General features: G+C 49.6%; 1 protein-coding gene across 1 annotated transcript; it reads left to right on the forward strand.

Moving 5' to 3' along the window:
* The first annotated feature begins 120 nt into the window (after window positions 1–120).
* CUZD1 (CUB and zona pellucida like domains 1) lies at window positions 121–15,501 on the forward strand. Its single transcript, XM_017338544.3, has 9 exons — window positions 121–371; window positions 2,738–2,888; window positions 5,624–5,838; window positions 7,195–7,345; window positions 7,834–8,051; window positions 8,906–9,078; window positions 10,081–10,472; window positions 12,465–12,733; window positions 14,974–15,501. The coding sequence occupies exons 1-9, from the start codon at window positions 290–292 to the stop codon at window positions 15,147–15,149; spliced, it is 1,827 nt and encodes a 608-aa protein (XP_017194033.2). The 5' UTR covers window positions 121–289; the 3' UTR covers window positions 15,150–15,501.
* The last annotated feature ends 360 nt before the right edge of the window (window positions 15,502–15,861 follow it).

The following is a 15,861-nucleotide window of genomic DNA, read 5'->3' on the forward strand; positions in this document are numbered from 1 at the left end:
CAATTTCCCAGGGCCTGCGTGGGCCAGCTGCTGGGGGTCCCCGTGCCGAGCTTTAGCTGGGCCCGGCTGCAGACCCTCCTGGACGGGGTCAGGGACTCAGACCGGCTGTTGGGGATTGTTGGTCACAGTCCAGTCTCCCAGCTGCTAAGTTCTCATGGAAGTTCGCGCCTGGGTGGCTGGAGCAGACACGTCTCCCTGCACATGGCCAGGATCTTATCTGCCCAGATAGCCAGGAAACAGAGAGAAGTATAAAAGGCTGCAGCCCTTGGGCTTCCTAACCCCGACAGCGATGGAGGTGGCGAGAAGGCTGCTCTCTCTGGCCCTTCTGATGGCCCCGTGTTTGGCGGAGTGGAATTCCACTGAGGCTGAAGGTAAGAACGTGGCAGATTTCTCAGCAGAGCAGGGGGCCCCATTCGAGAGGCCTCTTCCAGGAATTTTGCAAGCTTTTGTATCTGCTGATGATGCCAATACAAAGAAAAGTTTATTCTAATACTCTTTATGGTATTTAGAATTAATACTAATTTTATTCAGGCCCCTGTGACATTGTACGAGAGTCTTTCAATAAGTTCATGGGAATGGAATTAAAAAGTGTTTATTTCAGGGCAAAAACTTTGAAATACACTTAGACAGGGGTTTTAAGTTTGTTCATGGAAAATGTGTAGTACAAAAATGCATATATTTCATTTTTTGCACCAAAATAAACTATCTTTTCCATTTTTTACAAACTTTTTGAAATACTCTTGTACATAAAAATATAAGAAGCATATTGAATTTTACTGGGTAATTGCACAACTAAGAGTTTATTTTTAGGGAATTATCTATCTATATCTGTCTGTACAAAAGTATGCACATTACATAATCGTAAAAAAAGCTCAGAAATTTCCATCACATATCCCAACATAGTTAACCTATACTAAGAAATATTCTTTGGCAACTCAAAAAGTGACGTTGATCTATAAAACCCATGTCCAAGATCTACATGAAGCCACTACCTAGAGGGCGGCACTATGGCGTAGTGGGTAAAGCCACCACCCACAATGCCCGCATCCCATATGGGCACCAGTTCTAGACCTGGCTGCTCCACTTCTGATCCAGCTCCCGTGCTAATGGCCTGGGAATAGTAATGGATGATGGCCCAAGTGTCTGGGCCCCGCAGCTCATGTGGGAGAGCAGGATGAAGCTCCTGGCCTTGTCTGGCTCAGCCCTGGCCATTGTGGCCATCTGGGGGCGTGAACCAACAGATGGGAGATTCACTCTGCTTCTCTCCCTCTCTCTGTAACTCAGACTTTCAAAAAAATATTTTAAAAAAGATATATTATTATTTATTTATTTGAAAGGCAGAGTTACAGAGGCAGAGAAGTCTTCCATCCACTGGTTCACTCCCCAGATGGCTGCAATGGCTGGAGCTGTGCTGATCTGAAGCCAGGAGCCAGGAGCTTTTTCTGGGTCTCCCACACATGTGCAGCGGTCCAAGGATTTGGGCCATCCTCTACTGCTTTTCCAGGCCATAGCAAAGAGCTGGATCAGAAATGGAGCAGCTGGGACTTGAACTGGCGCCCATATGGGATGCTGGCACTGTGGGTGGCGGCTTTATCCGCTGCACCAGAGCGCCAGCCCCTAAAATATTCTTAAAAAAAAGAAAGCACTGTCTAAATTTTGTACCACATGATAGTGTTTATATTTAAAATATACACTGTGGTGCATTTAGGAAATTTTGAAGTAAAAGAGAAGGGAAAAGGAAGGAACGTGGGGTGTTTACAGCAAGTTTTCCACGAGCACTGGCTCTGGGTGGACGAGGTAATCAGCTACTTCTTTTCTTTGATTGTCTTTTATTTCTGATATTTTACTAATATAGTATTGGTAGCTATTTTTGGGTAAAAATAAAAGACTGTTTTTTATAAGGACATTGTCACTCATCCATCACAGATAAGAAAGAAAGTGAAAAGCTTTGTTACTAAGGAAGTTAAGTTTTTGACCATTACATCTTTTTGGCAAAATGTGTATTCTGGTTCCATTTTTAATTGGGTTCTTTTTTTTTTTTTAGTTACTGAATTATAAGAACTTTTTATATATTATAGATGTGAAGGTTCCTTTTAAAATCATCTTTCTTTATTTTATTTTATTTTTTTAATTTATTTTATTTATTTATTTATTTTTTTGACAGGCAGAGTGGACAGTGAGAGAGAGAGACAGAGAGAAAGGTCTTCCTTTGCTGTTGGTTCACCCTCCAATGGCCACCGCGGCCGGTGCACTGCGGCCGGCGCACCGCGCTGATCCGATGGCAGGAGCCAGGAGCCAGGTGCTTTTCCTGGTCTCCCATGGGGTGCAGGGCCCAAGCACCTGGGCCATCCTCCACTGCACTCCCTGGCCACAGCAGAGAGCTGGCCTGGAAGAGGGGCAACCGGGACAGAATCCGGCACCCCGACCGGGACTAGAACCCGGTGTGCCGGTGCCGCTAGGCGGAGGATTAGCCTAGTGAGCCGCAGCGCCGGCCAAAAACCATCTTTCTTAAGGCCTAAATACATTCTCTTATCTTTCATGGGCCATATGTATGCTTCTTCTCAAAGGCCCCAAGAAGCGGACGTGAACGGTCGTGGCTTATTTTGAAGTGAGCCATGTGTCCTTCACGATCAGCGCCTGCAGCTGTGTGGCTGTTCCGCGTGGGAGGTGGATTCCCATCCCGGGGGAAGGGCAGGGGTTGCCCACTTCCCTCAGTGCGAACTGTGGTCTCTACCAGGCAGATCAAGCTGCAGGGCCAGCCTGGGAGGGAGCAACGCAGGAGAGACACACAAGACCTTCATCGTGAACCTGAATTCCGACGAGAACTGCATTTGGACCATAGACAAACCAGAGAACAAAAGCATCAGACTCGTCTTTTCCCACGTCCAGTGAGTAGACGCTTCGGTTTCCTGGAAGTGCTGGCTGGACTCTGACCACATTGGTGTTGGTTTTGGGGGTGGAGGGCTCTGTGGGAAGGATCCAGCTGCTGCCCAGGTGCAGCAATGCCCATGACCATGAGGATGGACTTTGGACGAGTGGTTGTGTCTTCCTTGACCATTGCTGCTGCTGCTGATTGACTTCTGATTGTTGATTGACTGCTGATTGTTGATTGACTGCTGGTTGCTGCTAGGCACTGATGACTTTGTGCTCAGCCCTACCTCAGAGGTTCTGTGGGGTCAGTATTAGCGTCATAGACAAGGGAGGCTGAGAACATGCTGACGTCATCAAGGAGTGAATGGAATGACCAGGATAGTATGTGGCTAGTCCTGTTCCGTTTCCTAGTTCTTAAAACACTACTTCATGATCCCAAACTTTGCTGTGCATTAAAGTCAACAGAGGAGCTTCCCAAAGCCCCGAGGCCTAGGCTGCACCCCTGTAGACAGATCCACAGTCTCTGAGGGTACAACTTGGGTATTGACATATTTTTATTTTATACTTTTTATTTTGAAATGACCATACATTCTTAAGTGTTTTTTGATAAGTTCTCAGGCAACCCCCGTGTGAGGCCACACTGAGAACAAGACACTGCATTGCAGACCCTCAGGGCTCCTCGAGACCTGCCCCAGTCAACCCTTCCAACAGCCCTCTGGGGCAGGTGCAATTTAATTCTCATTAAGGGGCCGGCGCCGTGGAACAGCAGGTTAAAGCCCCAGTCTACAGCTCCGGAATCCCACATAAGTGCAGTTAAAGTCCTGGCTGCTCTACTTCTGATCCAGCTCCCTGCGCCTGGGAAAACAGTGGAGGATGACCCAAGTGCTTGGGCCCCTGCACCCATAGGGGAGACCTGGAAGAAGCTCCTGGCTCCTGACTTCAGATCAACTCAGCTCCGGCCATTGCAGCCATTTGGGGAGTGAACCTGCAGATGGAAGACCTCTCTCTCTCTCTCTCTCTCTCTTCCTCCATCCTTCTGTCTCTACCTCTCTCTGTAACTCTGCATTTCAAATACATTTTTTTAAAAAATCTTAATCTCCATTCAGTAGACAAGGAAGTTCGAGGAAGTCAATAAGGGACCCAAGGCTGCAGAATAATAAGAGCAGGAGAGGAACTGAACCAAGCAAGCTGGCTCCAGAGTCCCTCCCCTCACCCTGTGCAGGGGTCCCACACAGCCGCCACCAGGAGCGCGCAGAGGGCTTGGTAAGGCGCGACTGCGTGCCCCAGTCTCCAGGGTCACACCCCGATGGCGTGGATGGAGCCTGGGAAACGGACTCCCAGGCGATGCTGAGGCTCCCGGCCCAGGAACCACGCTCGGAGCCCGTGGCCCTGTTCTGCTGAAGTTAGACCGCCTTCCCGTTATTCCTCAGCGGAACAAAAGAGCAGGGCGCGCAAGTTTCCTGGGATGACAGAGCCGTTAGGAAGCACACACACTCACCGTGCTAAGAAGGGAGAGGAAGAGAAGGCAGTGTGGGAAGGACAGGGGTAGAGGGAATCAACACTTAACTTTTACTGGACACTTCCTGTGGCCATGCCTGCGGTATGGATGTAGATTGTGATATCGCCATTTTACAGGAAAGCAAACTGAGGTCAAGAAAGACCAATTTTTTCCAAAGTCATACAACAGGTGAGTGACTAAGGTGGACGGAGAACTCAGGTTTCTCTGCCCTTGTGGAGACGGCGGTCTTGATTCTCAGCTAACATTTTTTATTTTGAAACGAGCAAGCATTCCTGAGTACTTCTAAGGAAACAGGGGGCTTCAAAAAGTCTGTGGAAAGATGGAATCAGAAGGCCATGTGCACATTTTCCATGGACTTTTTGAATGTCCCTCCCGTTTCTCCCAAGTTACCTGGAGCACATATCCTCTGTGGGCATTTGGAGAGACTGAAAATGAGCAAGGCACAGAGGGCTGCTCAGAATGAGGGCGCGGCGAGCGGAGGGAAGGGGCATCCAGGTGGTGCTAAGGTTTGCTTGGTCTTAAGAAAGTGGCTGTGGGAGAAGATCGCTTCCCTCTGCACAGCCTTGGATCTCAGGTGCGACTGCGGAAGGCTCAGAAGGCTCTGCACCACGGGAGCGGGAGAGGGGGAAAGTGGTGCAAGGAAAAAGCCCTGGACCCGGGCCATCCTCAGACGGCACCTGTGGGGCTGTTCTAGGGACACAGTTTACTGCAAAGCGGTGCACCTCCCTGAGCCTCCGAGGCTGCTGGTGGGAGGTGGTGTGGCAGGTGGGAGAGTGGGGGGCTGCTGGTGGGAGGTGGTGTGGCAGGTGGGAGAGTGGGGGGGCTGCTGGTGGGAGGTGGTGTGACAGGTGGGAGAGTGGGGGGGATTGCTGGTGGGAGGTGGTGTGGCAGGTGGGAGAGTGGGGGGCTGCTGGTGGGAGGTGGTGTGGCAGGTGGGAGAGTGGGGGGGCTGCTGGTGGGAGGTGGTGTGACAGGTGGGAGAGTGGGGGGGATTGCTGGTGGGAGGTGGTGTGGCAGGTGGGAGAGTGGGGGGCTGCTGGTGGGAGGTGGTGTGGCAGGTGGGAGAGTGGGGGGGCTGCTGGTGGGAGGTGGTGTGGCAGGCGGGAGAGTGGCGGGGTCCCAGCGCCAGCAGCTGTGCAGCTGCTCCGTGAACGCAGTGCCACTGTGAGCAGAAGCCTGTTAACCCTGCCTTGCTTCGCGGCTTGTCCCAGCCACAGCTGTGTCTGTCCACAGGCTGGATCCAGATGGAAGCTGTGAAAATGAAAACATTAAAGTTTTTGATGGACTTCCTGCAAATGGGTACCTGCTGGGGACCGTCTGCAGTAAACACGACTACGTGCCTGTATTTGAATCGTCAGCCGATACACTGACGTTTCAGATAGTCACCGACTCCACAACACTTCCAAGAACTGTCTTTGTCTCCTACTACTTCTTCTCTCCTGACACCTGTAAGTCCTTCTTTACACACCCTTGGCCCTGACCTCCTGCAAGCACAGGTGGCTCGCACCCCTGGGGTGGTGGGGGAGGTCGTGATCCCAAGGCTGCCTCTGCTCCCTCGGGGGTTCCTCCTCTCTAACTGGAGTGTGCTGAGTCATGGGAGAGCTCATTACATCACAGACCTGACCTGCTCCCCCAGAGACTCCAGTCCACTGGGAGTCCTGGGAGAGGCCCATGAATGTGCTCTTCTGACCAGCTCCCAGGCGAGAGAGAGAGGGATGGGGCTGGTCAGATGGCCACAGGTGAGGGCCACTGTGTTAGCGCCCAGAGCAGAACCTCCTCATTAAAGGCTGCTTCTTTGTAAGCCTGAGATCTTCTGCACAAACCTCTGGCTCACAGAGCTGGGATGGGGCTGCGGTGTTTAACCTTCATGTTTAACAAGTCCCTGGGTGACGCTGGCAGGCACTGGGAGCACACGATGAGAAATGTTGACCTGATTTGTCAGATGTGACACGGTCTGCACTCACAGCACCTGCAGCCCCTTGTGACCTAAGCAGGATGTCAAGGACTTCTGGGAAAGCTCCAGCCCGGTTTGCCTTCCAAGGTCAAGAGCCGAACATGTTGCTCTTGCTTGAAGCCCTGATTTCTTGGTGCCAACAAATCGACAGACTAGAGCGGTCAAGGTTTTCCCACACCAGCCCCTGAACAGGCCACCTGTTCAAACTTGATCTCTAGCCACTGCCCAGCACCCATCCTGTGCCCCAGCCTGTCCAAACCATTCCACAGTTCCGAGAAAGAGACTTCAGTGTTGCTCTCCACATTCCGTTTCCCCTCTGCTGGTTTGTGTACTTACTGGGGGACGGGAGAGACCATGAAGATTCTTGAAGCTTCACTCACCTGCCTTGCGCTTTGAGTGGTAGCAGGAGGAAGGCAGGCAGAGGGGGTGTCAGGGGAGGCAGACCCATTTCTGCAGGGCCAACAGCCTGAGGAAAAGAAAGGCGGCTGGAGCCGCAGGTCCTGGGTAGTGGCCCAGGAGACTGGGAAGCTTGGCGGGAGCTGAGTGAGGAGGAGCCTGCAGCGCTGGTCCTGGGAGTGGACATCACTCTCCGGAGCCCAGTCCAGGTAACAGGCTCCCCACAGCCAGGACAGCTCTTAGGCTGCCACTTTAGTATGGCTCATTGAGCAGCAAAACGATTCACTCTCTGTCCTGCTCCAACAGGCAGAAAGCCCAGTCTAAAAGAGGATGAAAGGGGAAGAGAGAGGCAGAATGATGTGCACGGGGGACTTCGGGCTCCAGGCACAACTCAGGAACTCAACCAAGTCTCCAATCTGATGCACACTCTTGGCCATCTTCTCATTCCCTCCAGCTATTCCGGACTGTGGCGGGTACCTGGATGCGTTGGAAGGTTCCTTCACCAGCCCCAATTACCCAAAGCCGCATCCTGAGCTGGCTTACTGTGTGTGGCACATACAAGTGGAGAAAGGTTACAAGATCAAACTGACCTTCAAAGATATTTTGTAAGTACTGCTGTCGGCTGCTGTGGGAGTAACGGCATCTGTGAGCCCACCTGGCACTTGGGGTACCTGGGGAAGAAGTTACAACGTGGAATCCAGCATCAGTAGGCACTTCCCAAATAATTATGTAGAAAGGGAAACAGTGGTACTATGGCACTGAACTTGACTTTTTCGGAAGATTCCAAGGTTCTGTTGGGGACTGACAAAGCCTCAGGTTGATCACCAAAAACCTGCGATGCAGGGGTCATCTAAAAGTTCACAGAAAATGTGTATTAAGAAAAAACTAGGCACAGATTTCAACATTGTTTTTGCATTAAGACAGACACCCAACATTTTAATTCCATTTTCCACCAACTTTTTGAAGTACCTTTGTGCCACTGAAGGACCAATCCACGCATGCTTGAGTGGGGTTGTGGGATGACAGATGGGGTGATGGTGGAAAGCCCTGGATCGGTGTGAAGAGCGTGCTCACCCAGCTCCCTCCTTCTCAGCCTGGAAGTAGACGATGACTGCAGGTTTGATTTCGTCGCCATCTATGACGGCTCCTCCACCAGCTCTGGCCTGATCGAACAAGTCTGTGGCCGCAGGAAGCCCACCTTCGAATCTTCTTCAGACTCCTTGACTGTTGTGTTATCTACCGATTATGCCAACTCCTACTGGGGCTTTTCTGCTTCCTACACTTCAATTTATACCGAAAACGTCAACACCAGTAAGTCATAGTTGATGTTCCTTGGCTGTTTGGAGGTCGCTGAAGATCCCACATGTAGAAACTGCTGCTTAGTTTTTAGCCTACCTGTGGCTGCCGCTCTGCATGCAGCTGTCACACACGCCAACAAATTCAGTCTGCAGCCTGAGACTCAGGTTGTCCCCCCCACCCCCACCCCGGACAGGCAGAGTTAGACAGTGTGAGAGAGAGAGAGACAGAGAGAAAGGTCTTTCTTCCATTGGTTCACCTTCCTAATGGCTGCTACAGCCGGCGCTGCACCAATCCAAAGCCAGGAGCCAGGTGCTTCCTCCCAGTCTCCCATGTGGGTGCAGGGACCCAAGCACTTGGGCCATCTGCCACTGCCCTCCCAGGCCACAGCAGAGAGCTGGACTGGAAGAGGAGCAACCGGGACTAGTACCCAGTGCCCCAACCGGGACTAGAACCCAGGGTGCCAGCGCCGCAGGCAGAAGATTAGCCAAGTGAGCCATGGCACCAGCCTGAGATTCATTTTTGTGGCTGTTCAACACAGGAGTAGATGAATGGCTTTGGTCAATTGAAAGAGATTTCTTCAGAAAATATGGACTGTTTAGTGCCTTCTACAGAGACACAATTAAAAATATTAGGTTTGAAGACTGTAGCACCAAACAAGGTGACAATGAACATTGTCAAAGGTGAATCAGTTTGTTGGCTCCCTCAGGCTTCTGATTATTGTCTAGGGAAAAATGAGTTTTGACATTTTACACTTGTCTGTTCACTTGCACACATAGCTCTCCATGATCCAAACTTCCTATGTGGCAGAAATGTAATTATCTTTCTTTTTGTTTTTTTATTCTCTCCCACTTTTTTTTTTCTGACAGCATCTTTAACTTGCTCTTCTGACAAGATGAGAGTCATCATAAACAAATCATACCTGGCATCATTTAACTATAATGAGAATAACTTACAACTAAATGACCCAACCTGTAGACCGAGGGTATCCAATGTTGTGGAATTTTCGAGCCCTCTGGATGGATGTGGCACGATCAAACAGGTGAAGTGAAAGGCTGGTCGCTGCCTTCTCCCGGTGGCAAATGTGTGCTGGGTGATGCAGTCTGGGTGGGGCTTGCCGGACGATTTAACAAACTGCACACGTGACAGGCACAGGCAAGCATGTAGATGTACACGTTCACTCACACACAAGCCCCAGACCCCTGCTTTCGTGTTCAGGGTGACTGGCGGGCGGATATCTTTATTGGAAGACTCTCTGGGAAAGTTTGGACGTCCAGATGTTGAGGGTTTCCTAGTCTACCGCAGCATTTGTGCAGGAAGTGTCTGCTTGTCACGCTTGCTAGACATCTGGCCGGGTGTTTCTCCTCTGCCTTTGTAAAGAAAGAAGGTGGACCACGCTGCTTGCCTTCCGCGTGGAGGGCTGCAGGGTGGTATCTGAGTGGCAGACCTCACACGTTCCCAGCCCGTGGATCCTGTTAGGATACACACCACGGACTTCCGCCCAGGAGGTTAAACAGCACCCAATCGAAGAGAATGGAGGTTATTCTGGAGGACTTGATAGGACAGAGATGAATCTTTTTTTTTTTTTTTTTTTTTTTTTTTTTTTTTGTCAAAAATGAACACGCAAGCTTTGTGACACTGTGAGCCTTTAGGGAACGTGACCCGGCCGCACCTGTTGCAGGCTCTTTGTCTCCAAACACCTTGGGAGATGCCCGCTAACTGCGCCTTAGAGTAGGACTACCAACAGTGTAGGACTACCGAGTCCTCATGGGGCTGGAGATTGGCATTCAAGCTGATCTTAGCGTCACTGAAACCAATTCTACCTGCAAGTCTTTCCCACGGAAGCTGCCTCTCTTATCTCCCACTTCCTTCCTTCCCCAGAACGTTTCCTCCAGAAAACCCACTGAAGGTGCAGTTTCCTGACACAGAAGCTGTTATCTCATGATCTACAAAACCGAAATCTCCACCCGCAACTGTTACTCACTTCCGTGGTCTAACATATTACTGGGAACATATGAAACTTGTACCCCATCTTCTTCTGCAGGTGGAAGACCACTCAATCACCTACACCAACGTCATCAGCTTCACCGTGTCCCCGACTTCTGAAATCATCACCCGCCAGAAGCACCTCCAGATCATCGTGAAGTGCGAAATGGAAAACAATTCCACCGTGGAGATCATGTACATAACGGAGGACGACGTCATACAAAGTCAGGTCACACTGGGCAAATACAACACAAGCATGGCTCTTTTTGAATCCAGTTCCTTCGAAAGGCCTGTACTCGAGTCACCGTATTATGTGGATTTGAATCAGACTCTTTATGTTCAAGTCAGTCTGCACGCCCCAGACCCAAATCTGGTGGTGTTTCTTGATACGTGCAGAGCCTCTTCCACGTCTGACTTTGGCTCTCCAACCTATGACTTAATCAAGAGCGGGTAGGTATCGATGCGCCCGATGCCGATGTTCCTCTGTGAGTAACAGTGGGTTTTTTTTTTTTTTTTTGACAGGCAGAGTGGACAGCGAGAGAGAGAGACAGAGAGAAAGGTCTTCCTTTGCTGTTGGTTCACCCTCCAATGGCCGCCATGGCCGGCGCACTGCGCTGATCCGAAGGCAGGAGCCAGGTGCTTCTCCTGGTCTCCCATGGGGTGCAGGGCCCAAGCACTTGGGCCATCCTCCACTGCACTCCCTGGCCACAGCAGAGAGCTGGCCTGGAAGGGGCAACCCGGACAGAATCCGGCACCTCGACCGGGACTAGAACCCGGTGTGCCGGCACCGCTAGGTGGAGGATTAGCCTAGTGAGCCGCAGCGCCGGCCGAGTAACAGTGGTTTTAATACAGTGATGCTTTGTGCATGTGTGTATATGATACACTCTGCATGTATGTATACATTTGGTCTAGTGCTACTACCGTAGACTTTTATTAATCTTAATCATTTTATAAAGTACAATTACTCTGTACTGATCACAAATAGGCTAAAACATTCAGCTACACCCTCTAGAGTTTTGAGTGTTTTTACAGAATATTTACGAGTGGGAGAAAATGTATTTTTTGTCAAGAATGCTCTATTTGTGTGTTTTTTTTTTTTACATTATGGTTATTTCCAACAAAAACTCAGAAGGTTATTTTTTGTGTGCTAACTGAAGAACATATTGTTGTTGATAGTGTTCACATGACCTTCTTAAAAAGTATGAAATTCTTTTTTTAAATTTATTTATTTGAAAGGCAGAGTTACAGAGAGGTAGAGGCAAGAGTGAGTGTGAGAGAGAGAGAGAGAGGTCTTCCATCTGCTGGTTCACTCCCCAGATGGCCGGGGCTGAGCCAGAACCAAGCCAGGAGCCAGGAGCTTCATCCAGGTCTCACCTGGGTGCAGGGTCCAAGCACTCTGGCCATCTTCTACTGCTTTCCCAGCGGCATTAACAGAGAGCTGTATCGGAAGTGGAGCAGCTGGGACACGCATTGGTGCCCACATGGGCTGCTGGTGCTGCAGACGGCGGCCTAACCTGCTGCGCCAGAGATTCTTTTTTAAGAGAAAAAATTCTGGGCTGATGCTGCAGTGTAGCAGGTAAAGTGAGTGCCTGCAGTGCTGACATCCGACATAGACACCGGTTCCTGTCCCAGCTGCTCTCCATCCTGTCCAGCTCTCTGCCAATGGCCCTGCCACCCACACGGGAGACCTGAAAGATGCTCCTGGCTGTGGCCTAGCCCAGCGCCAGCTTTCAGCCATCAGGGGGGTGAGCCAGCAGATGGAAGACATTCTCTCTGTCTGTCTCTCCTCCTCTCTCTGAAACTCTACCTTTCAAATAAATAATCTTTAAAATAAAAGAGAAAAAATCACCCCCCCCAAAGCTGATGGATTATAACTAAAGCAGTGAGACGGTTCCATTTATAACAAGCATGGAAAGAAAGCTCTTTAGCTCTAGTGCACGGGCACCAAAGAGCCAGAAGGAACCTTGCTCTCTTACCCAGGAATCAGAGCTGCAGCCTTGGCTAGCTGTAGTCTGAATTAAAAACTTTGTCTTTCTAGAGAGATACCTTTTGGTATTGAGAAGACTGAACTGAGCGGCACATCGTGGTGCAGATTAAGCCGGCCCGTATCCGGGCTCCGGATTGAGTCCTGGCTGCTCTGCTCCTGACCCGCCTCTTGTTAACGCACCTGGGAAGGCAGCAGATGATGGCTCCAGGACTTGGGCACCTGCCGCCCATGCAGGGGAGCCAGATGGCGTTCCTGGCTTCTAGATTTGGCTTGGCCCCACCCTGGCTGTTGTGGCCATTTTTGGGGAGTGAACCAGTTTAGGCAAGATCTCTTTCTCCATCACTGTTTCTCCCCTTCTGTCGTTCTTTCTTTCAAATAAACAAATTTTGTTAAAAAAAAAAAAAAAGGACTGAATTCCTGTGCAGAGTCTAAACATGTCCTAAACCGTGTTCCAGGTGTAGTCGAGATGACACCTGTGAGCTGTATCCTTTGTCCAGACACCACGGGAGGTTCCAGTTTCGCGCCTTTAAGTTCTTGAGGAGTCTGAACTCCGTGTACCTGCAGTGTAAGGTTCTGATCTGCGACAGCGGCGACGAGCAGTCTCGCTGCCATCAAGGCTGTGCCGGCAGGAGGAAGCGCGAAGTCTCTTCCTACACGTGGAAGGCCGACTCTGTCATAGGCCCCATTCGTCTGAAAAGGGATCGGAGTGCGGGGGGAGACTCAGGTACGGAGAAGGCCGTCTCGTGCTCCAAGAACACCTCAACCCCTGAGATGCTGCTCGGCTCCAGCTGCTCCTGGGCACCCCCGGGACACCCATCCCGGAGGCTCTAGCACCTGAGCTATGTGTTTTAGGCACCCAGATTAACATGGATTTCCATCTGCTGGTAACACACTAGGAATTCACCTTTGAGTGTGAGCATATTCCCTCATTTGTTTTTTAAGATTTATTTATTTATTTGAGAGGCCGAGTTACAGAGAGAGAGAGAGGGAGAGGTCTCCCAAATGGCTGCAGTAGCCGGAGCCGGGCCAATCCAAAGCCAGAGGCTTCTTCCAGGTCTCCCACAAGGGTACAGAGGCCCAAACACGCGGGCCATCTTCCACTGCTTTCCCAGGTCATAGCAGAGAGCTGGACTGGAAGAGGAGCGGCTGGGACTTGAACCTGCTCCCATTCGGGATGCCAGGGCCGCATGTGGAAGCTTAGCCTACTAGGCCACAGTGACGGCCCCAGTGCCCTCATTTATTTTTTTCTTTCTTTTTTTTTCTTTTTTTTTTCCTGACAGGCAGAGTGGATAGTGAGAGAGAGAGACAGAGAGAAAGGTCTTCCTTTTGCCGTTGGTTCACCCTCCAATGGTCGCCACGGCTGGCGCGCTGTGGCCAGTGCACGGCGCTGATCCGAAAGCAGGAGCCAGGTGCTTCTCCTGGTCTCCCATGGGGTGCAGGGCCCAAGCACTTGGGCTATCCTCCACTGCACTCCCGGGCCACAGCAGAGAGCTGGCCTGGAAGAGGGGCAACCGGGACAGAATCCGGCGCCCCGACTGGGACTAGAACCTGCTGTGCCAGCGCTGCAAGGTGGAGAATTAGCCTAGTGAGCCGCGGCGCCGGCCCCCAGTGCCCTCATTTCTAAAAGCAACTCTCTTTAGCTTCCTGAATCCTTACTATGGATGCTAGAGCAGATAACTGAATAAGAAGCAATGCATTTTAACTCCCAAATGAGTAAGAAGCAAAACAACACACAACAATAGCCAGCATCCACAGAGCGCCTATTTGAAAAAAAAAAAAAAAGTTACGTTTTGAAAGCAGAAACTGTTATAGTTCTGTCCTGCTTCTTTTGAGAGGGTTGATATTGAGATCCGCCAGGTTGCATGGGAGAGAGGTGATGGCAAATACCCACTGACAGCACAAATTTGAATGGCTTAAGATGAGCCGCTATGAAATACAAACTCTTAGAATTGATCCAAGGTGCAGGTGGCATTAAAAAATCCCTGGCCTCTATCTCTATGTATTGGCATGGACCATAAAGCTATATGATTCTGGTCTGCAGTGAAATATTTCTATGGCAAAAACAAAAGAATCCAAATGAAAATGAAATACAGTAGTAGTCTCAACACACTCAGTAAAAGGCTTGCATGGTGTATCTCTAGATATTGATTTGAAATCAGTTAAAATCTGGTATGAAAGCCATTAGAGAAATATATGTATTAGGAAAGTATCCTTTTCCTGTTTCGAGGGAATAAGCAAACCTTTTATGCTGGCCACGTGCATTCTGACAACTGTGGGTGTCAAAAAGCCAGTTCTGAGGCTGCTGACAGGTGAACCTGCGTTCCATTTGACTTTTGTGCTTGAATTTCACACGTTTTTCATGTGACATCAAGGAACCAAATTACTTAAACCTTTTGAACCAAGTAAATGTAACCATTAGCTAATTAAAATATTTAACAGCGGCTCCTCTATGTTGTTTTAGAATTTCATATTCTGCAGTAATTCATAGAACAGATTTATAGGGTAGGTAGTGGTATTATAAATGCAACCAACGTTTTGCAATGCTAATTCTTTAGAAGAAATTATTTCTGAGGTGGGCATTTAGCCTCGCAGTTAAGATGCTAGGTCAGGTGGCCATGTCCCATGTCAGAGTGCCTGGGTTTGATACCCAGGGTTGTTTCTGACTGCAGCTTCCTGCAAATGCAAACTCTACAGGCAATGATGATAGCTCAGAAGTTGAGCCACCCATACGGGAGCCCTGAATGGAATTCCCTGCTCCCAGGTTTGGTGTTGGCCCAGCCCTGGCTGTTGTAAGCATTTAAGGAGTGAACTAGCAGATGGCAACTCCTATCTATTATCTATCTATCTATCTATCTATCTATCTCTATCACTTATCTATATCTATCATCTATATAATCGATATCTTTCTCTCTGCCTCTCAAATACGATTTTAGAAAATGATTTTCACTTCTTTCCAATTAACAGGCCGTCCACACCAACCACAGGCAGAAGAAACGCGGAACCAGCCTTTTGATAGCCTGCACCTGGTTTCATTCACGGTCCTTGCCTTGAATGTGGTGGTTGTAGCCGCAGTCGTGGTGAGGCATTTTCTAAATCAGCGGGCGGACTACAAATACCACAAGCTGCCAGGCTCTAACTAGTGGGCTCGGCTCCGTGTGAGACACGTTTATCCTGGTTGCCAAAGCAAACGGAGTCTCGTGGCTACACACGTCGTGAACAACCAAGGCCTGCGAATGTGGCCCCGGGGCTTGGTGTCACTGTGCTGGTGTGTTTCATTGCAGGAGGATTGGAATAAATATGCATGATGTCAGCACTCTGCTTTTAGTACTAAAGGCACCAAAATATTACATGGCTTGGAAACATCTCTGGTCATTAGCATAAAATATTTTAACCAAATTGTAGGTGAAAAGAAAGATTATTTCTATTTAAGAAAAGCAATCTTCAGTTAGATGCTTTTATTTTAAAAATGTGAGCATGAAACACAAATAAACAACACCTCTGAAACCCCAAAGCCATCATTTCTGAAACTAAGGTGTGAGAGAACCTCGCTCCGCTGCTTTATGTACGTTATATTGCACGTCTTACCCGCACGTCTCAGAACAGGGCTTTGGGAAGAAGGACTGAGAGAGAGACACTTTGTACAGGTTCTGGGTTAATGAGATTAAAACAACATTTTCTTTTCCCGTTTACCATCCAACACCAAGGCTAAAGGTTAACCGGCCCAAGCAGGAGTAGCCAGTTCTGAGTTGCAATTTCTTGCCTGCTATGACCGAGCCGTGAGCAACCCCCAGTGTGAGCTGACCTGACACAGGCCAAACATGGAATCTTCTCGTCTCAGATAACAATACAGCT

This window comes from Oryctolagus cuniculus, chromosome 15 (genome assembly GCF_964237555.1).
Source record: "Oryctolagus cuniculus chromosome 15, mOryCun1.1, whole genome shotgun sequence".
In the NCBI taxonomy this organism is placed as follows: domain Eukaryota; kingdom Metazoa; phylum Chordata; class Mammalia; order Lagomorpha; family Leporidae; genus Oryctolagus; species Oryctolagus cuniculus.

Bases quoted from the DNA above. Each gene is read 5' to 3' on its own strand.
- CUZD1 (XM_017338544.3), top strand. From the start codon at position 290: ATGGAGGTGGCGAGAAGGCTGCTCTCTCTGGCCCTTCTGATGGCCCCG. The intron at 7,346-7,833 runs GTAAGTACTGCT...CCTCCTTCTCAG, and splicing joins CTGACCTTCAAAGATATTTT to CCTGGAAGTAGACGATGACT. The intron at 12,734-14,973 runs GTACGGAGAAGG...TCCAATTAACAG, and splicing joins GAGTGCGGGGGGAGACTCAG to GCCGTCCACACCAACCACAG.